The sequence below is a fragment of the Pollicipes pollicipes genome, unplaced genomic scaffold (assembly GCF_011947565.3).
Source record: "Pollicipes pollicipes isolate AB1234 unplaced genomic scaffold, Ppol_2.1 Scaffold_4295;HRSCAF=5057_pilon_pilon_pilon, whole genome shotgun sequence".
NCBI lineage: Eukaryota > Metazoa > Arthropoda > Thecostraca > Pollicipedomorpha > Pollicipedidae > Pollicipes > Pollicipes pollicipes.
Window position 1 is genome coordinate 38,360,877 of NW_023596461.1, and position 21,257 is coordinate 38,382,133.

At 55.6% G+C, this 21,257-nt stretch overlaps 2 protein-coding genes and 1 long non-coding RNA gene across 5 annotated transcripts; 1 reads left to right on the forward strand and 2 right to left on the reverse strand.

Annotated features, from left to right (window-relative positions):
* Positions 1-52: 52 nt before the first annotated feature.
* LOC119097090 (fas apoptotic inhibitory molecule 1) lies at positions 53-3,356 on the reverse strand. Its single transcript, XM_037220134.1, has 5 exons — positions 3,234-3,356; positions 2,809-2,925; positions 1,711-1,939; positions 1,384-1,433; positions 53-975 (listed from the first exon to the last, which is right to left on the reverse strand). Exons 2-5 carry the CDS (start codon positions 2,920-2,922, stop codon positions 820-822), a joined length of 549 nt encoding a protein of 182 aa, XP_037076029.1. The 5' UTR covers positions 2,923-2,925; positions 3,234-3,356; the 3' UTR covers positions 53-819.
* LOC119097089 (ras-related protein Rab-18-B) lies at positions 1,370-10,769 on the forward strand. Of its 3 annotated transcripts, none has more exons than XM_037220132.1 (6): positions 1,370-1,454; positions 4,910-5,007; positions 6,948-7,065; positions 7,384-7,575; positions 8,033-8,158; positions 9,534-10,769. In XM_037220132.1, exons 2-6 carry the CDS (start codon positions 4,934-4,936, stop codon positions 9,651-9,653), a joined length of 630 nt encoding a protein of 209 aa, XP_037076027.1. In that variant the 5' UTR covers positions 1,370-1,454; positions 4,910-4,933; the 3' UTR covers positions 9,654-10,769. The 3 variants fall into 3 exon arrangements, with proteins under 3 accessions (XP_037076027.1, XP_037076026.1, XP_037076028.1); XM_037220131.1 differs by lacking the exon at positions 1,370-1,454 and adding an exon at positions 3,482-3,520; XM_037220133.1 differs by lacking the exon at positions 1,370-1,454 and adding an exon at positions 3,577-3,595.
* Positions 10,770-19,019: 8,250 nt separating this feature from the next.
* On the reverse strand, positions 19,020-20,636 carry LOC119097091 (uncharacterized). Its single transcript, XR_005094126.1, has 3 exons — positions 20,607-20,636; positions 19,336-19,509; positions 19,020-19,032 (listed from the first exon to the last, which is right to left on the reverse strand). It is a non-coding gene; the product is annotated as an uncharacterized LOC119097091 (long non-coding RNA).
* Between the last annotated feature and the right edge of the window lie 621 nt (positions 20,637-21,257).

The window sequence follows — 21,257 nt, forward strand, 5'->3', positions numbered from 1 at the left end:
ACTGCGGGATGGAGCCGCGTCGTCCATGTATGATGCCGCCATCAGAGGCCATGCAGCCCGGGGAGCGAGACCGCTGGACAGCGCGCCGGGCGTCCAGAGCGGGGCAGACGCCCGCCCAGCGCCGTCATGGGCGTCACCGTCCGAACAGCTGGCGCAACACCAGCCAACACACGACGCCTGCTGCCCGACGGCGCCTGCCGACCAACTGAGCTATTTCCCAAAAGCGAGGAGTAAACATCTACGTGGACGGAGTTCGGAGATCGTGACAAACACTACTCATGGCGGCAGCCACCACACCGCACATCACGTCTGCGGCCGCATATGTGCCGAGATCACGGCCGCGCACAGCGCCGACGGCACGCTCAAACACACTCAAATCTGACTAGAACGGACGGTGGAGCCGCAGCTACTGAGATCTCGAGAATACGCCGACAGGGGGTGAGGCGCCCATGGACGACTTAAACATTGCACTGGCGGAGGAGGGCCGCTGGCGGGCCTGTGGACCCGTCAGCCCACCACTCTCCGCTGATGGTGCTGCGGACTGCCCGGACAACGCGACAGATCGGCGCAACAGATCGGTGCAACGGATCAGCGCGACAGATCGGTGCGAAGGATCGGTGCGACAGATCGGTGCCACACGTGTGATTCGATCAGGGCCATAGAGCTAGCCACAGAACGATCGTGGTGGTGTGTCGGCGCCCCGACGCCCTTCCTCCGGCGCTCGCAGACGCCAGCCCCGCCGGCAGCAGGTAATCCAGTGACGCCAGCCCAGCCGGTTGCAGTGACGTCACCGTGACGTCATCGACGGCAGCATCTCGTCTATATGCTCTCCTTGTACTCAGGGATGAGCTGTTCGCGCACGTACAGCGAGTAGACGAGGCCCTGGCGTTTGTCGCCGCTCGTCACGGCCCTGATGAAGGCTGGCTGCTTGGCCACCTCGAAGTGGGTCTCAGTGCCGTCGTCGACAAACTCGCCCTGCCGGCGGGCGATCGGTCAGGCACCGCTGGAGGCGACGGCGGCCGCTCGTGGTATACAGCGCTGTTGGCGGCGGCTGCCGCGCTTGGGCCGTCCCACGCGTCTGGTGTGCCGAGGCAGATATACCCACCCGGGGAGACGGCGAGCTGTCGATAACACAGGGCACGGACTTGGGACCTCAGCTGTCCACAAAGTCCGCCGGCGTGCCCCGCCCTCTTCGCGTCCAGGCACACATAACAAGTACTGCCCAGCAAACAACCGTCAAAACATGAAATCTATTCGCAGAAGACGCCCCCCGCGCTCGGGAAACGTTCCCAGTGCGTATGAGACGGCTCCAGTGCACAACGGCCCCGGTGCGTGACGGACCCGAGCTGAACGCTTTGCCCAGCACCTGATACAGTGGCTTACCGCTGTCTCCAGTTTCCGTCCGTTCACCCATACGTCCAGCGTGCCCTTCTCTGAAACACCGCCGGCGGACGGTGAGTTCTGGCCCTGGCGGTCACGGTGATCGACACGAACTGGCGACGGCAGCGAGACTCCCGTCACAAGGTCTAGAGATGCACAGCTGACATGCACGGCATTTGCGCAATTTCACTATTTTAAATTTCTCTAACGAGGCTTTAAAATGTCTTTGAATGCCCAGAGGTGTGCTGCGCCGCCGTTGCCGCCCAGCGTTCCCTCCCAAGACACCGCACGGAGCCGCGCCGTGTGTGGCCACCTCACCCCGCTGCTTACCGAGGACGACCCTGTATGTGCCTTCGGAGGCATTCACCAGCCAAGTGCGCATGACCTTGGACTGGTGCTGGGTGAAGTTGCGGAAGGCCTTGCCGTCGACGTCGAGGGAGTACTGATAGGCGAACGCGCCGAACGGCTCGATTTTGACGGTGCAGCGGACGCGCTGCTTGCCCACCTCGAACGACTCGCTGCCGACGAGGCGGAACATCCAGTCCCGGCGCACCACCTCCTGAGGTCACGGGAACAAGTGAGCATCCAGTCCCACAGCACAACCTCTTCAGGTCAGGAGAACACATGAGCATCTAGTCCTTCAGCACCGCCTCCTGATGTCATGAGAAATGTGAGCATCCAATCCCACACCACCACCTGAGATCAGGAGGACCCGTGAGCACCCAGTCCCGCAGCATCACCTCGTGAGATCATTAGAACACACGAGTGTCCAGTCCCACCACACTACATTCTGAGGTCAGAACACAAACATCTAGTCTCACTGCACCACCTCCTGATGTGAGCAGAGCATGTGAACTCCAGTTCTCCACACCACCTCCTGAGGTAGTGAGAAACATGAGCATCCAGTCCCACTTCACCGCCACCACCACCTGCATTTATGAAGCACACAAGCATCCAGTACAGCCACACCACCTCCTGAGGTCAGGAGAACACATCAGCATTCAGTCCTGCCACACCATCTGAGCCATGTGAACATGTGAGCATCCAGTCCCACTGCACAACCTCCTGATGCCTTGAGAACACATGAGTGTCTACTCCCTCTGCACCACCTCCTGAGGCCACAAGAACAAGTGAACATCTGGTTCCAACACACCTCTTAGTCAGGTCACAAGAACATAAGAATGTCCAGTCTCACCCTACCCTTTTTCCTGCCACATCATCTCCTGTCTGACCATGATGCATGGCAACATGCCATTTCATCATGTCATACCAGCATTATAAAAAAAAACCAGAGGTATGCATCTGTTTGGATTCAAGAAAATTTAGGAAGTGATGCTGTGTCCATGCTGCATAATGAAGCATGGATTGTCAATGCAATCACATAAAGAAGAACAGCTCAGTCTCTGTATGAAATTTAAAAAGGCTTACTTGTCCATCAACCTTGATGATACGCTTGCCAGAGATGGTACCATGCTCAACTTCAATTTGGTGGATGCCATCATTGCATGGTACATCCCACACAGCCACCAAGTCCAGAGCCATGACCTGGAAGCATTCATGTTTAGGTATTTTTTAACTTTGAAAGTACATATTGGACAACATTATGCTGAGTGGATGTATATGCACAGGTAGTTCCAAATTCAAAGAAGCTGCTAAGCAAAGTTTAATGAGGCTATGTTAACCCGCCATACACGTTGTCTAGGCCGGTTTAACAACTGAAGTGCTACACAATGCTCTGACACAACATGAATATTAGCAGCAATTGTTCGTCAGACGCAGGGATAACATATTATTATTTCAGCTTATCACCACTATAAAAGGCGTTACATTCTGTTTGGTCTAGTTTTGCATACCTCCAACCCCTTCAACGCCCGCGTGCTGATCAAAACTCTTATGCGTATGCGTCAGTCTCCGTAGGCCCCTCCGCCCCCGTCCCGTCAGTCAAACTGCCAGCTGTCTTTGCGAATCAGACTCTGAGCATATGTCTCTCATGCGCCATTTAGTGATCATTAGGTTAGTGATCAACGCATTGCGATAACCTTGAGCATACAGCTTCTTTGTTTAGAGAACCCCAGAATCTCCGCTGGGATTATCATAGCACCCAGTGCTGTACTGCGCGGGCGCTGGGTTGCATCTGTCCGTGAGTTGCGTTTCCATTAAATTCGTCGCGAGTTCTGCGTGACCTAGGACGGTCATCAATTGTGCAATTTATTTGGTAGGCCTAAGGTGTTTGCTGTCGGGAGTTGGCATTTTACCGTCTGCATTTGTAATTTATGTATCAATGGCAACGCCCAGCCCCACTGCCGACGTATTCTTGCGTGTTGGGACCTGGTTGGACCTTTGTGAGATGCTGATTTGCGATGCTTGTGGCGTGAACTTGCCCAGCTCGACAACTATTCCAGCATAATTTTCCATTCAGGATTATGGGCCCAGCAAAAACATTAGCCCTGCCACATCAAATGCATGGCTTATCATGTGATGGAATCCTGATCCAGCAGGACACAAACAACTTAGGTGATGTTGACATACATCCATACATGTGCTGTTAAGAAAGCATACATGCAATGCATTTTGATTGCATCTGATTATGCTCAACCAAGTCACATGTGACAATAGGCTGGGACTAAAGTGTACCATCTTATGGTGCCCAAGGTGCTGCCCTTTTTGCCAGAGTGACATGCAGATGTCATTATATACCCAGCCTCAGCAACTGAGTGCCTTGTAAAGCACCACTCCTTTGACATGAGGGTTGAAAGTTGGATGCAGAACATTGTGCATGTATTGGTTTACACCTCTGATTCCAGATGCCAAGCACAACAATTATGTTTATACATTGGTGAGCTGAAATGATAGAAATTTCATTGTAAGGTACCATTTGAAGTTCCCAATGAGCAAAACTTTCACAGATATGCAGAAAATTGGTGTGGGCATGTGTATCTGTGTGCATTTTTGTTTGTTAGGTCAGATATTTTTCTTTGAGAGGGCCTAATGGAGTGTAATTTATTTCTAATCTACATGATAGGAAACCTGTCACTAGTTTATGAGAGACTTCTAGATAGAAACAAGTTCATAATGGTAATTATTTTGTAAATTTATTGTGTAAATTATTTTTTACCCAACTTTGGTGTATGGTCTAACAGGCATGCTATGTGGTGCATTACAATTAGCCATCCTTAATTTACCTCGCAATACTTGATGCCATGTACCATGACTGCCTTGTGAAAGTTCAGTTATGATTCAACTCAAGCAAAACAGCAAGAGTTTTTAACATGAACTTGTCTTTAAACAAAAAAGCAAACAAACCATACATGTGTAGAAATGTAGGTGTATGGTTGCCAAGGTTGTGGCACCCACTCTTTCCAACAATGTTAAACATGATCCCCATCATGACAGATGAAAATAATTAATTGCCCTCAAAGCTGGTTATGGCATCACCTCTTTCTGGGAAGTTTCTCCTATCACCTATGTATATCACCACAACATTGCCATGTCTCTCCATGCCATTCACTACCAGCTTCTGCTATTTCAGACAATTTGAACTTGAAAGGTCAGAATGATGGAGGAAGATGCCATTTTGGCTACATTGAAAATCCTGATCATAGGTGAAAGCGGCACTGGCAAGTCAAGGTAGGTCGCTGTGCATGGCATGGGGAAGGACCCATTTGAAATATATATATATATATATATATATATATATATATATATATATATATATATATATATATATATATATATATGTATATCCAGAGATGAGACTGGCACATCAAAGCATTAGGAGAGACTTAAAAGGATTTTTAACCACAATTATGTGTTCATCAAAACTATCCCACCTTGTCTCTCTGGCCACCTTAAAATGAATGACAAAATGCATGTAAAACTTTAAGCAGATTTAACCCATCTGTTTTGCATATGTTGTTGGCAGAAATAATTCCAAATTAACAAAGCTACTCTAGCTAGACCACAAAATATGGTACAGCCTCACATGCTAGTTGGCACATGGTTGTTGGCACTTCATTATTACAGGTGAGGCCTCAGGTCAAGTGAATCTCAATCTATAAATAACTAGAGATTTGGCAGCTTTGGTGGCCAAGCCAATCACAATGGTGATGGGCTTCCTCACATCTGCAACCACTGATGGGACCAGAGGGAAGTTTGGCATCATGACATTTTCAATAGTTTAAAAATTTGTTCTATATGTTTGCAGCACTTAAGTTCAGACTGGTTTGATCAGGGAACATGGTTTTGCAACATCACAACACTGCCATTGTGTTTCACAGTTCAATTAATGGGAAACACAAATTGACAACTTACAAAAAGCTAAGGAACTAAGGGTTAGGAATGGGTCCAGATCTCAGCAACCAGGGGTCGCAGTAACATGACAATCGCTAGTACTGATGGGAGAAAATGGAAGTGTGTGCCATAAAGCATGTGTCAAAGTGTGCTGATGCTTGCAGTCATGCATAAGCCATGGAGCATCTGTTTTGGGGTGGTTTTAGGTTTGATGCCAGGTCTTGATCAGATCAAATTAAAGTGCACACCGCAGCAAAAAATTTTACTGGTCACTTGGACCCAGTGATCATTTCAGTTTTTTTCATTTGTGTGTGTATAAATTTGACTGTAGCAGATCCAGCTGGCATCTAGGTCAGCCCAAAAATGGTATTTTTGTGTCTGGGATACTTTTGCTCCACAGCTGCACCCAATGCAATAAACTTTTTTGGAACCACATGGTGAGAGAAAACCGAAAAGCGTCATTCTTGTGGCTATTGGTGGACCAATTTTGAATGGTCAGCTGACCTGAATGCACCATAGCGGGGGAACAGAAATGGTCGGAATGAACTCCCCAGAGTTGTCAACATAGGTGTCAACTACATCTATCGGAACGACCGTTTTTGACCTTTCGTATCCTCTGGGGACCTCACAGTGACCTTAAGTTAAACAATCTGGTGCACATTTTTCATGATTTGACGTGACCTTCGCAACAATATCTTTGTTTTTTTTTAGTAAGATGTTTAGAAGTTGGATATCCCGGGGGAAATTAGCTGCCCCCCCCCCCCCCCCCCGGCGGGGCGCGGTTGTCGCGGACCCCCGACCGAGCGCATGTTAACTATTCCAAGCCCCCTCGTCTCGTCGATCACAGTAACCAGGCCTGTGGGGCCCGTCGCGTGCCCATATCCCAGCAATATGATTCATAAACTTGTGTGCGGAGTGACCATCAACGCACCTCTATCAGTGACATCGCGCCTTGATATCAGCACATCTTCACCTACCAAAGTCATCGAGGTGGGATATTTGAACGCCTTTGAAGCTCGTTTCTTAAAGGGCCTCAAAGCTGACAGGTTTCATTCGCAATTTTTCGTTTGTTATTTGCGCGGCGACAACAATATTCTCCGCCGTCACGTTGCGCGTCGCAAAAGGCGACTGACTGCTAGCATGTTTGTAACTTGGCAAGCATCAGATGATACGCTGTTTACTTAAGCCAGCCAGGAGCTGTGCAGCAGTTTTTGGTTGTTGTAGGCCGAATATGCTGTTAAGTTGTCAGCCACCACGACGGAGCTACTTTGTTTCAGTTTGTTGCTGCGTTTTGTGGACAATACCTTCGATCCCGACCAGAGCGCTACCATCGGGGTCGACTTCAAGGTCAAAACCATCAATGTCGAGGGCAACAGGGTCAAACTGGCCATCTGGGTATGTCAGCTCGAAGTTTGTGGTTTTTATAAAGGCCCCATATGTCATTAGTTGTGATTCGTCCGGACAATCGACATGATCAAGGTGACGTCAGATCCCGCGCCTGTCGTACCCATGTTCCGTGGCTGTGAATAATGCCCGGACAACGGACATATCACTATCGTTGTGAATTCAGACCCGGGAGTCGGATTTACACCAAGCCATCTTGTGGTCCATTCATGTACAGGCAACAATGACCCATTGTGGTTAACTTCTTCAGGCCATGGTCAGCTGATGGGAGCCTGCTTTGTCGCGTGACCTGGCTGTTCCACCCGACAGGACACGGCCGGCCAGGAGCGCTTCCGCACCCTGACGCCGAGTTACTACCGCGGCGCGCAGGGCGTCATTCTCGTCTACGACGTGGCCAACCGGGTCAGTTTCAGCAAGCTAGATATGTGGCTCAATGAACTTCAGACCTACGCCAACCGTTCCAACATCGTCAAGATGCTGGTCGGAAACAAGATCGACAAGGTTTGTATGCAGACACTAAGCATGCGTGTACAGTCGTACAGTGACTGCTGACGGAACCATTGTCGTCGTCCCGTTATGATGCATAGCTCGTGCGTGCTCGCCTGCTGCACCCGATCCGAGCGAGCTCGCCCGTCACCGTGTATCGATGTGTTCGGTCTCAGTCACGCGGTCGTGCCTGCCTGCCGCACCCGATCCGAGCGAGCTCGCCCGTCGCCGAGTATCGATGTGTTCGGTCTCAGTCACGCGGTCGTGCCTGCCTCCCGCACCCGATCCGGGCGAGCTCGCCCGTCACCGTGTCCCGATGTATTCGGTCTCAGTCACGCGGTCGGTCCGAGCGAGCTCGCCCGTCACCGTGTCCCGATGTGTTCGGTCTCAGTCACGCGGTCGTGCCTGCACTGGTGGCGCTGACTCGCCGATTGGCGCGCTGTGACGAGGCCGCGCGCGCGCCGCCCGCCAGGAGGAGCGGGTGGTGAGTCGACAGGAGGGGATGGCCTTCGCCCGTCGCCATCAAATGCTGCACATCGAGTCGAGCGCCAAGACGCGGGAGGGCGTGCAGCTGGCGTTCGAGGAGCTCGTCCAGAAGGTGAGGCGCCCCGCCGCCGGCTGGCCAGCCAGTCACCGCTCCGCGAGCGCTGACGCCACCCGACTGATGGCCAGCGATGTGATAGCACACTGCCATCGTGAACGCTGCATTCCATCCGGTTGTTGTCATCTGCGCTCTTTCGAAACCCTTAACTGGCGTTGTCTGCACTGTGTTTGATTAGTACGGCGTCGGTCAATCGGTGTGTTGACCGACGTCGCCTGTTCAGTGTTGTGCTCACTGAGGGTCGTTATCGGGCCGAGTCACATACAGCATTCTGCATCTGTGAAAAGGTACTGCGCTCGTATACCCGAGATCGCGTGCCACCGGATACAGTCGGTGCGAGATTTTGTGACCGTCCACGGTATTTCGGAGGGTTCTATGCTGCCGTCCATAGTGTGTCGGAAGGTTTTGTGTCACAGCCCGGCTCCGTGAAGAAATCCTGTGTTGCGCTCCGTTGGTTGTGAGGCCTGTCTTACCGTCCCTAGTCTGTAGGGAGGTCTCGTGTCTCCGTCCACAGTCTGTGTGGAGGCCTCGTGTCTCCGTCCCCAGTCTGTGCCAAGGTCCCGTGTCTCTGTTTCCAGTCTGTGGAGGTTCTGTGTTTCCGTCCCCAGTTTGTGGGGAGGTCTCGTGTCTCTGTCCCCAGTCTGTGCCAAGGTCCCGTGTCTCCGTCCCCAGTCTGTGTGGAGGTTTCGTGTCTCCGTCCCCAGGCTGTGTGGAGGTCCCGTGGTGTCTCCATCCCCAGTCCGTGCAAAGGTCCCGTGTCTCCGTTCCCAGTCTGTGTGGAGGTTCTGCGTCTCCGTCTCCAGTCTGTGTGGAGGTCCTGTGTCTCCGCCTCCAGTCTGTGTGGAAGTCCCGTGTCTCCGTCCCCAGTGTGCTAAAGGTGCCATGTCGGCCGTCTGTGGTGAGGTGCCATGTCGGCCGTCTGTGGTGAGGTGCCGTGTCGGCCGTCTGTGGTGAGGTGCCGTGTCGGCCGTCTGCGGTAAGGTGCCGTGTCGGCCGTCTGTGGTGAGGTGCCATGTCGGCCGTCTGTGGTGAGGTGCCATGTCGGCCGTCTGTGGTGAGGTGCCATGTCGGCCGTCTGTGGTGAGGTGCCATGTCGGCCGTCTGCGGTGAGGTGCCATACGGCCGTCTGTGGTGAGGTGCTGTGTCGGCCATCTGTGGCGATGTACCGTGTCGGCCATCTGTGGTGAGGTGCCGTGTCGGCCATCTGTGGCGATGTACCGTGTCGGCCATCTGTGGTAAGGTGCCGTGTCGGCCGTCTGTGGTAAGGTGCCGGGTCGGCAATCTGTGGTGAGGTGCAGTGTCGGCCATCTGTGGCGATGTACCGTGTCGGCCGTCTGTGGTGATGTGCCACATGACAGTGCTCTGTCCACAGATCATCCAGACTCCCGGCTTGTGGGAGTCGGAGGAGACGCGCCGGGAGGGCCAGGTGCGCCTGGGAGACGCCGAACGCGACAACCGGGGCCTGTGCGGCGGCTACTGCTCACTGACCTGACCTGATCCGACCGGACCGCACGGGGGCGCCGGCCGACCGGCAGCGCCACGCCCGTGCCTGTGGTTGTGAGGTAGACAGAAGTGGTCCTGTGGACGAGAGAGCGTGATCGGCCTGGTCAGTGACTGGGACAGAGGACGCGGCGTGACACTGTTCTGCGACGGCGCTCGAGCGCCCGCGTGACCGTGACAACCCTGGCGCCGCCCCCTGGAGACTGCTGGGTGCAGTGGAAACCAGAGGAGGCCTGACCGGGATACGCCCGCTGCCCTCGCCTGGGGACGCGTGCCGTGCTCTAGCAGAGGTAATGTAGCGTTTATTTTCTGCTCAGCATGACCAGCTGAGTGACGGACCACTCGTTATTCATATGGTACGCATGGCCTTATATTTTTGCGTGTGTGCGATAACCATGCGATCCCTAGGTATGCATCTATATTAGAACATTCGATTAAGGTCCTTGGGTTCTCACTGAAGCACGTTAGTTTGGCGTTCAAGTCTGTCCCGTTTATCACATAGGCATTTCCGCAACATAACGGTTGGGCTAGCCTCGCGTACTGGTTGCAAGGTCAGCCGACCTTAGCGTTCGCCGGTCCTGAACCGGGTCACCAAAGCGGGCTGTTCTTATCGAACCCGCCTTCCGCGCCTATCCGAAGCCCGAAAGGACACTCTCATTGCGGAGGTGCTCACTCAGCAGCACACGTCCACGGAGCGCGCGCCCAACGACGGAGGGAGGGGGCGCCCCGCTGCGGTGGTGGCGGTCTGTCGGCGCACCGACTGCCTACGGGCGGCTGCGGCAGCTGCAGCTGGCGGCAGCTGCCGACGGGCCTGCTGCTCCAGCCGATCTCAGCCGCTGGACGGCGGCGTAGGCGATCGATGACGTCTGTACGGCCGGTGCCGGCGGTGGCAACGGCGTCAGGACGCTGCGGCAGACATGAGCTTCTGAATGGCGGGATGTGTCTGATGCCACGCATGAATGAGGTCGGACGGTACCATTACTATCCGTCGTGTCTTGCGCGACGCGTGTGTGCGGATTTGCATTAGCTCGTGGTGTTCATGGAAAGGGAACGGACATGGAGTGGGAGGAGGCCGTGAGGGCGGATTGTAATACATTTCGGGCTGAGAGCTCCTGTTCACTGCTGGAGCCGCTCTTGGTGGCAGACCGTAGTCGCAACCAGCCGCCTTTGTCATCGACTGTCCACTATGCGGCGATGTCGGTAAACATGCACCATCGGATCTCCGTATGACGATTGGGCTACTTATTGGTGGTGGAACGCAAGCTCTGCACCCACTGCCACCGCCGCACCCCTGGCCAATCGTCCGCTAGCCAGAGTCGGCGGACCTTATCAGTGGGCGTCCTGCGCCAGTGAATCAGGAGGCGTGTCGTTGCATGCTGGCCGCAGCGTACCCCGTAAATGGACGGGAGTTTTCCGATCCGCTGGCTGTCCGTACACTTGGAACACGATAAGTACTGATCGCGGTAAGCCGGCAACGTGAGGTTTTGGTCGTCGAAAACAACGAACGAGGTGTTTGACTGAGAAGACTGATAGGCCGAAAAGGCTGTTGTTAGAACGAGCGCTCGGGGCGCTACAGCTGAAAGGCGTTGCTATTTACACCCTGCTAGCGATGGCGCTGCCCGTGATTCAAAATAAGTTCGCTTGTTTCGGATCAGCACGTTCTCAACCCCTACTGTAACAGCCGTATTCAGGTGACAGCGTGGACAAGCTCCGCTGGGAACTTGACTAGACGGCTCGTCCGTCGCGAGTCAGCTCAATCTCCCGTGTTCTGCTATCTGCCGGCCGATCACATTACCATGCGCCCTCAGCCGTCTCGCATTAGGGCTCTCTCTAACAAGGCCACCCCGCCCCGGCCGTGGCGGTCGCCGCCTGCTCCTACTCAGCTCGCCAGGAAAACACGCCGGCACGAAGCACAGCTCTGTTATTTGTCTATGGCGATGCGATGGCGACACGCAAAATATCCCGACACTGACAACACCGACCTTTGCAAAAATAATGCACCCTTTTCGCACAAAAGTGCCACGACAACTCACAAGTGCTAAATAGGCAAGGCAGATCACAGAGCAACGAACTCGAAGCATGTGCAGAGCCCAACGGAGAGCAAAGAAAACGAGGACAGACCAAACACGGCAGTGCGCCCAGCTAGTCATTCTCACAGAATCGCGATCGTTACGCACAGTAGCGGAACACCCACAGATCGACAAGCCCACGATACGCACGGGCGATGCCCGGTTTGACAACCACCTGACGGCCGGCCGTCACCAGCACACTGGTAAGTATCCGCCCAACCGCCCCTCACCGACCATCTTCGACCACGAGCGTGTGTCCGCCCCACCGGGCCGAACGGCAAGGCCAGTCCGACGGCTTCGTGCCCGGGCCGAACGGCAAGGCCAGTCCGACGGCTTCGTGCCACCCTGATCGCCCCGCCGGCGGCCACGCGGCGCGCCTTCCGGCGCAGGCAGCGTCCCGCCCGGCCGGCAGCGCGCCGTCCGAGAACACGGTGCATCCGGCCCTCTCCTGACAGCAACGGCGCCACCCCGCGCTGCCGTCCTCACTCACCACGCGCACACACGTCACGGCAGCGTGACGTCACGCCGACGTGACTAGGCGTCGGCGGAGCGCGGGCTGACCGAGACCCAGACGTCCTCGCGCGGCGTGGTGACGAGAGTCATCAGCTGCTCCTGGCTCTGGTCGGGCAGCAATTCCAGCTGAGAGGGGGTCAGCAGCACGTGCAGCACCTCTGTCACCAGCTCCTGGTACAGGCTGTCGGCGAGACGGACGTCAGACGCCAGCCACACGGCTCACAGACGCCAGTCGCACGTCTCACGGACGCCAGCAGCACGTCTCACGGACGCCAGCCGCACATCTCACAGACGCCAGCCGCACGGCTCACAAACGCCAGCCACACGGCTCACAGACGCCAGCCGCACGGCTCACAGACGCCAGCCTCAGAGCTCACAGACGCCAGCCACACGGCTCACAGACGCCAGCCACACGGCTCACAGACGCCAGCCTCAGAGCTCACAGACGCCAGCCTCACGGCTCACAGACGCCAGCCGCACGTCTCACAGACGCCAGCCGCACATCTCACAGACGCCAGCCGCACGGCTCACAGACGCCAGCCGCACATCTCACAGACGCCAGCCGCACGGCTCACAGACGCCAGCCGCACATCTCACAGACGCCAGCCGCACGGCTCACAGACGCCAGCCGCACATCTCACAGACGCCAGCCGCACGGCTCACAGACGCCAGCCGCACATCTCACAGACGCCAGCCTCACGGCTCACAGACGCCAGCCGCACATCTCACAGACGCCAGCCGCACGGCTCACAGACGCCAGCCGCACATCTCACAGACGCCAGCCGCACGGCTCACAGACGCCAGCCGCACATCTCACAGACGCCAGCCGCACGGCTCACAAACGCCAGCCACACGGCTCACAGACGCCAGCCGCACGGCTCACAGACGCCAGCCTCAGAGCTCACAGACGCCAGCCACACGGCTCACAGACGCCAGCCGCACGGCTCACAGACGCCAGCCACACGGCTCACAGACGCCAGCCTCACGGCTCACAGACGCCAGCCGCACGGCTCACAGACGCCAGCCGTACGTCTCACAGACGCCAGCCTCAGAGCTCACAGATGCCAGCCACACGGCTCACAGACGCCAGCCTCAGAGCTCACAGACGCCAGCCACACGGCTCACAGACGCCAGCCTCAGAGCTCACAGATGCCAGCCACACGGCTCACAGACGCCAGCCTCAGAGCTCACAGACGCCAGCCACACGGCTCACAGACGCCAGCCACACGGCTCACAGACGCCAGCCGCACGGCTCACAGACGCCAGCCGTACGTCTCACAGACGCCAGCCGCGCGGCTCACAGGCGCCAGCCGCACGTCTCACAGACGCCAGCCTCACGGCTCACAGACGCCAGCCGAGCGGCTCACAGACGCCAGCCTCACGTCTCACAGACGCCAGCCGCACGTCTCACAGACGCCAGCCTCACGGCTCACAGACGCCAGCCGCACGGCTCACAGACGCCAGCCGCGCGGCTCACAGACGCCAGCCACACGGCTCACAGACGCCAGCCCAAGAGCTCACAGATGCCAGCCACACGGCTCACAGACGCCAGCCTCAGAGCTCACAGACGGCAGCTCCACGGTTCACAGTCGACAGTGCCGCCGCATGCGCTCCCAGACAGTGCAGTGCGGTGAAAAACACCCAGATCTACTCTGGGCTCACGAGTGCTCATGAACCGAGCAGTAACTTAACACTGCACTCGGTGTTTGAAAAGTTACGACGTGGCGTATTTCTCATTTTACGGAAGAGTGCACGACCTCAGTTTGTCGGACAGCCCGCATTCTTCCGGTCGGGAGGGATAAGGGATGAGGTGGGCGACGGGCCATACCCGACCCATGACTCCGTCAATGACGAGTCCGCGGCGTATCGCAAGGGGTGACTGAACGCGGGCGAGGTACAGACCCAGGTTATCACGCGCGATACCCTGCGCGGCGACCTGTATCCTGATCAGGCCGTTTGATATCTCGGCACGCGTAAGTCACGCGGTCCAAGCGTCCTGAGGTCGAATTATCACCGGTGGCCCACTGATTCCGGGCTCACTGATCTCCTCACTTTACATTACCAGCGACAGCTTGTGCGTTGTGGGAAAGGTGAGGGGGCGACCGGGCACCATGTAACCGGCGTAGACAGCGCAGCCTACAGCCCAAAGCATCAGCGAGCAAACAGCAGGTGTAAGTTATCGTGTGCCATCGCGTACATGCCAAAAATAATACAATGCAACCAAGTACTAGATGACCAGGCAATCGACACCAACGACCAAAATGTATTTTTTATGTGCATTACACCTAATTCTAAGCTTTTCACAAGGCAGCTCACATTAACTTGAAATATAAATCCATTCATCCACAGGAAAATAATTATGACCTACGGAATAAATAAAAAAGAGAAATTCAAGTGGTCGAAATCTGGGAAGAAATGAAGTTTTGTAGGCAGGATAGGTCAACCTTTTCAGCTGAGTACCCCTGACCAATTTTGGAAAATGACATCCCTGACTGCCAACAATGACATCCCTGTCAACAATGACATCCCTGACTGCCAACATTGCGCTGGAGACCGCGCTGCTCCTGAAATCTCAGCGAAACATGCTGATATAGCCTTTCATGTAACATGATGTAGCATTCGCTGGCTGGTTCAAAAATAGCAACGCCTGAAAAGTGGTTGTCGATTACTGGTGCATCCTTGATTCTGGTGCACTTTCGTCTCCGCCAGTTTTGAAATGTTGTAAAATGCAGCCGGTGCATTCGCCAAAGCCCGGAGGTTCGTCCCAGGTCTTCATCTGCTCCAGTTGCCGGGCTCTGGCATCAAGCCTTACGAACATCACAAAAAAGGCAGACGCATCGCTTGCACACGGTAGCGGGGGACCGTCAGCACACATCAACCCAAACTCTTGCCAGCGTGATTGCAAATTCGCTAGCCTCGTGTTGCTGCGATGTCTGTTCATCCGGACCTGGACCCGGTTTCAACCAGTGCCCTTCAGCTTCCTCGCAAGCTGAAAACTTTACCTGCTACGTTTTCATTAGGTGGGGGCGGTGAAACTGTGTCGATAACGCAACGCAACACGGCAAAAAAGCCAGCTGATCGCACTGCATGCAACCACAGAACAATTCAAACCGCACAATTCTTCGAGAACTGTCCTGTTTTAATCAGGGAGCCATCATCGCAGCTTGAGAAATTGGTCGGGCTGGCGCCTGGTTAACGTTCGGCGGTGACGTCACAAAGCCGCAATGGCTCGCTCTGCGGCGTTGCATGGCAACGTCGACTGCGCCGCGTGGAAAGCAGTCGTCGCGCAGAAATGCTGTGGTTGGTCTTGTCTGTTATCGTGAAGGCCGCGTAGTACCAATGTAATGTCTTGAATGTAATAACGTGATTATCGTGCAGTGTGGCATCAAGTTTGTATTGTGTTGCCTCAGTGCGAGCTATTATGTCGCGGATGGGAGAATTTTGAAGTGGTGTGTGAGCGTGGGGCAAAAGTGATCATCAAAGGCAGTTTTTTGGCAGCAGGATGCTATTATGTGAAGTGGCTTCTTGCAAGAATGTGAAACGGCACAATACAAACCTTTTTTACTTTTCTATAAAAAAACGATACAACTGTCCCGAAAACATGAGCGAACCGTTCCTCTTGGACTAACATTATAAATGCGGAGAATGCGATAATCTGGTCTGATCATTTTCAAGATTATGACTATGATCCTGGCCATCTGGTTAAGGCCCGTCTCATACCCAGTGTTAAGCCGTGCCTTCGACCAAGTGCAGTTCCTTCCATGCGACTGGACATCGCCGGCACGCCAAAGTGAGCATGCGTGTGCTTAAAAGGAAAATTTCCGCCTGTTTCATGCAGAAATATTTGAACCCGATTCACAGTCACTACTGCCTGCATAAACCGTGCCGCTCTGTGCAGTTCGTAGACTACAATACGAGATTAAAGCGAAATTGTCCGATCATGATCTTGTTTACGAAGTGGGGCCTGACTACCACACAAGTGGCACAGCCATTCATGCTACGCGGGCGGAGGGGGGGGGGGGGGGGTGGGGTCAGGGACGTAGCCAGGGTTTGCGACGGGTGGAGGGGTATGTTTGCACGAGCGAGTCCAAGCCCCATTGACAGTACATCTACGCACTGTGAGCTGACCAACAAACCCCACAATCGTTGGTATGTTCAGTACCTAGCACATCAATAAGATTCTAATGTTGGTTTGCCCTGGTGCCCTGTGCAGTTCTTTCACCTACGTACCGTACATGTTCACTCGGCTTCTTGCGAGTCTTGTTACTTTTGAGCCACTTTTGGGCTCTTCGTGTTACTGTTCATGGTGGTGTCTGAGATTTCAAATAAAGGCTATTTGCCTGGTCACCAAACTCCGGGATTACATACAGTAATATCGTGGTAAAAAACTGCTGCCGTGCCTACGCCACAGGCCTTGAACCTCACGGGCAGACACGATTGGAGGCGGGGGAGGATGGGGGGGGGGGGGGGGGGGTTTGGAGCCTCGGAGGGCCGTGCTGTTCTCGTGTATTTTTACGTCGCGCGGTTATGACCTGGAGAGGGAGATATCAGAGTGGTGCACGCAGTGCAGTACTCGTCGGCCGTTGACTGTCCCTCTTACCCGCTAGGATTATGTCACACTGGATCACAAAAAGGTGGTTGTGTATAAAAACAAGCATGCCATAACAAAAGAATGGGCATGTCCGGGTCCAAGACGTTTTGCTCTCGTAATGAAAACCAAAACTGGTGATATGTAAAAGGGTCTGATTAATGCGCCTGATAGGTACGCGGAAATGGCTGTATCGTTGTGTCGTAGATCCAAGACCCAGCTGTGGTGGAAGCGGCAGCGCATACGGACGACGTGGAGGCCGCCTACCAGCAAGCAGCCGCGATGCCTCCAATGCCCATCCTGAACAAAGTGGACGAGAACGGCGGGTTCGACGAATCGGGCAAAGGCAAGCTCCATGGCGGTGACGGCGAGAGGACCGAAAATGGCCCCCACTGCGGCGACGAAATGGACGAAGACACGAACGTCGAGCACGGGGCGCTGGCCTTCGTTGCCGGCTTCGTGGCGGTGAAGTGCAAACACCTCGATCCAAGTATGGGACTGTCGACCCGAGAGGCACCACCCAACTGTGTCCCAGACAGCTGGATACACACGATTAGACAGGGTGGTCTGATGGTGCCGTTGCCGGCCTGGACAAGCGTTGTCGAGGCTTTCGAGATCGTGTTCCAACAAGTGATGGACCGAGGCATGGACCGAGACATTGGCGTCGTGGACCGCGACACACAAAGCTCCTACTAAGAAAGCTCTGCGCTGGACAAGCGGATTGCTCGGAAGCTAATGAAGACGCGCATCCATCTGCACCTCAGATGCCTTAATCAGGCTGGGGCTGAGCGAGCTACTGCCAGGCGCGCAGCTAAACAGGTGCGACGTCAGGTGGACAGCGCGAAGTGAACATCGTTGTGCTTATGTGAGCTCCGCCCCACCCGCCCTGTTTTTTTTGGGTCCTCGCCAAGTGTGTACAATGAAGTGCATGCTGGGCGCAAGAATTCTCTCCCCCCCCCCCCCCCGTTTCTTTGGGTCCTCGCCAAGTGTGCACAATGAAGTGCATGCTGGGCGCAATAATTTTTCCCTCCCTCTCCCCCCCCCCCCGTTTTTTTGGATCCTCGCCAAATGTGCACAATGAAGTGTACGGTGGCGCAAGAATCGTTTAAGTGAAGTATGGCAAATTATGAGTCATACGTGTGTTCGATAACTTGGCCGCATGGCGTGACGGATATGATCTTGATTAACGTCATGCACCGCGACCTTCGGAGGCTTCGTGGCATAGCTGACGCGACGTGCAATGTCCACAATGTCCTATGTTCTACCGGGCAGCGTACCACTTCCGTCGTCTCAAAATGCCTCAATCGCACACCAGTGCAACCCAGCGCGTCATTATGTATAGTGCTGAGGCTCAACGCGACAGGTCGGATGATAATCCTGGTGCCACTTAGTTCTTCCTTTGGCAATGACTGGACCTTGGCCAGGTTCGCTAACCCGCATTTAAGCAGCTGTAGGCTGACCAGCTTCAATGCATCGCCATGGACTCAATGTTTGGCATCCTCAGCAAATGGGAGTGCCATGGCACATGGGTTCCTGGTTTCTAGGCCCATGTTCGCTGTTTAACGACAGGCGTGACAAAAATCCCCTTTCATATGTCCTCATATTACTTCTTGAAGTGCCCTGTGGCGATCACCAGACGCATTTGTTAGAAGGTGCACCGGTGTAGCAGACGCGAAGGTAATGCAGCCGGCGCTGTGATGCCAGGTTGCGACTTTGTGACGTCGCTGTAATGGTGAACGAAAGGTGCCGGAAAAATTCCCGGATGACCATACCTTATTACATGGCCTTGGTTTTAATCTAAAAACCACGTCACGCTCGTGGCGCTCTAATCACTACACGCGTGAGTTTTAACTTCTACAAAGCGTGACGTCCATGTCGGGGCCTCTCACGCTGAGAACGTCCTCTCACACTGTGGGGGAGACTCGCTCGGCCTGTGAGCTCGCCAATGACTCGGATCAAGCGGCCTGGGGTCAAACTCCGATAAACCGTTAAACTCCCCAACTGTCGGCACTCAGCCCTGCAGGGCGGCGCACACTCCAGCACACCGGGACGCACGCGTGCGGGCGCAGGGGCCGGGTCACGGTGGCGGCGGGCGGCGGCGCTCACCTGGAGGCGCCCTCGATGTCGTCGTGTTTGGAGAGGAATGGCAGCGGGTTCAGCTCCAGCGGCGGCGTGTCGCCCTCGAATCGGCCGGGTCAAACCTGAGGTCACCAGTTCATCACTATGGGCGTGACCAATCGCATTCTTCCAGGGCACCGTCATTCACAAATCAGACCACAGCTAACACACGCCGTGTTTGAATAATCATTCGGAGCTGGCGGCTTCTCATGACATGGTCCACAGTCAGTTTTTGGCCACCGCTCCAACTACACACCTTGTGGGAAACACCACAGCAAATGCCAAACCCCCACTGCCGGTGTCAGTGTGACAGGGCGGACAGCTGCCGGGTCCGTACAGACGACACATGCCTGCCCGCGCGTGTGCCGGCGGCGGGCGGCACCAACCTGTCGGCACGCGCCCAGCCGGCGGCCGTGTTCGCCACACAGAGGGCGCTGACGATCGGCGTGCGCGCCGGCAGCGTGTGGCCCTGGACGGCCGACGGCGAGCTGTAGCAACGCGCCGTCAGCGGCACCACCGAGCTCAAGCGCCAGGCCTCGCGGATGACGCGGCCCACCAGCCTGCCGACGACGTGACAATGGGTCACCACAAGCCCACAGGGTCACCACAGGTCCACTCGGTCACCACAGGTCCACTGAGTCATAACAGGCCCACAGCAGGCCCATCGGGTCACCACAGGCCCACAGGGTCACCACAGGTCTACTCGGTCACCACACGTCCACTGGGTCACAACAGGCCCACAGCAGGCCCATCAGGTCACCACAGGCCCATCAGGTCACCACAGGCCGAGCAGATCATCACAGCCCCACCGTGTCACAACAGGCCGACCAGGTCACCACAGCCCCACCAAATCACGACAGGCCCACTGGGTCACCAAAGCTACACGGGATCACCACAGTCCTGTCAGGTCACCACATGGCCAAGGTCCGCCAGCTTACGGGAGGGTCGGTCATGAAGTCCTGCAGCCTGCCGACGGGTCACCACCAGGTCACAAGAACCACCCGATCATCACAAGGGCCGCTACCCTGGGATAGTCACCACACGGTCCTGCAGGTCACCGCATGGTTTGCCAAGCCACCGTCCCACCCGCAAGGTCACCACACTGCTCAAAATGTCGTCAAAAGACATATAATGCTGAAAAGATCATCACTGCAGGCTGTTCCAGTTGCCAATCTGAGAACAGGTCGCCAGGCCATCCCACAATACGCCTCACACGAGTTACATCTTCCGAAGATCTAACGACTGAAACACCCGAATGGGGTCCGGCTTCCCCACAGGCCACTTGGTGGCGGCCTCGCGTATGACAGACGTCAGGCTATCACAAGCTACCGCAAGCTGCCATGGGGAGCGTGTTTTCCGTTCCCTGGCAGGCGTCAGCCCAGCAGGGCAGCACGCTACAGATCAGGTCCCAGCCAAAGACCCCTGTCAGGGTCCCAGCTCAGGACCTCAGCTCAGGGTCCCGCTCAGGATCACAGTTCAAGGTCACAGCTCAGAGCCCCAGCTCAGGGTTCCAGTCTAGGGTCATAGCTCAGGGCCCCCAGCTCAGGACCACGGCTCAGGACTCGAGCTGATTGCCCCAGCCGAGCAGCCCAGTTAAGGACGGCAGCTGAGGCCCGCAGCTGGAGACTCGGCAGAGCGGAGAGGCGTCGTCACTGACCCGGTGTCCGTCTGCTCTCCGGCCAACTGTTGCCACCACGGCGTCCTGCACGGTTCTGGGCTGCGCTGGATAGGTAGTACAGCGTCCAGCACAGCCCTGCCAACATACCACACGGCGCGGCCCGGCGTTAAGCCATCAGGGACCCATGCTGCACGCTCCCGGAAGACACACCCGCTTGGAAACTTACACTTTTGTCACCAGACGCGCACTGGCGAAAGCAAGGTCCCCATGCGCGAACGCGGATGTACACAAAAATAGACGAGCATTGAGAAGATGCACCGTCTCCACATAGTGGCTTACACTGCTATAAGCCACCGGGGAAGGTCACGCCTTGCCCAAGGCAGGCACAGCTGGAGTCCACAGAGGGAGCCTTACTGAGTCAGAGGAAACGTGACGAGCAAAGCACGGACCACACAAGGGATGTAGCGGACACCGGCTCAGATCGCATCCCCCTTCTGCACATCCGCTTCACATGGCGAAGATGATCAGCTATTAGAATGAGCAGTTGCTCCCGCCTATTTTGGCCAGGCTGCAATACATCATGCTGTGATGTTTACACAACTGCTCACCGCTCGACAGTGTTTCGCAGAAGAACATGAAGAGGGCCAGCAGGTCACTGACGTGCGCCTCCGAGTCGCCGCCGGCCCGACT

What these genes read in the sequence shown, in the direction of transcription:
- LOC119097090 (XM_037220134.1), bottom strand. Translation starts at nt 2,922, where the DNA reads ATGGCTCTGGACTTGGTGGCTGTGTGGGATGTACCATGCAATGATGGC. An exon ending in TCATCAAGGTTGATGGACAA is followed by an intron (nt 1,940 to 2,808) that starts GTAAGCCTTTTT and finishes CCGTGACCTCAG; the next exon opens with GAGGTGGTGCGCCGGGACTG. An exon ending in CACATACAGGGTCGTCCTCG is followed by an intron (nt 1,434 to 1,710) that starts GTAAGCAGCGGG and finishes GCGGTGTTTCAG; the next exon opens with AGAAGGGCACGCTGGACGTA.
- LOC119097089 (XM_037220132.1), top strand. Translation starts at nt 4,934, where the DNA reads ATGATGGAGGAAGATGCCATTTTGGCTACATTGAAAATCCTGATCATA. An exon ending in AGCGGCACTGGCAAGTCAAG is followed by an intron (nt 5,008 to 6,947) that starts GTAGGTCGCTGT and finishes ACTTTGTTTCAG; the next exon opens with TTTGTTGCTGCGTTTTGTGG. An exon ending in TCGAGGAGCTCGTCCAGAAG is followed by an intron (nt 8,159 to 9,533) that starts GTGAGGCGCCCC and finishes CTCTGTCCACAG; the next exon opens with ATCATCCAGACTCCCGGCTT.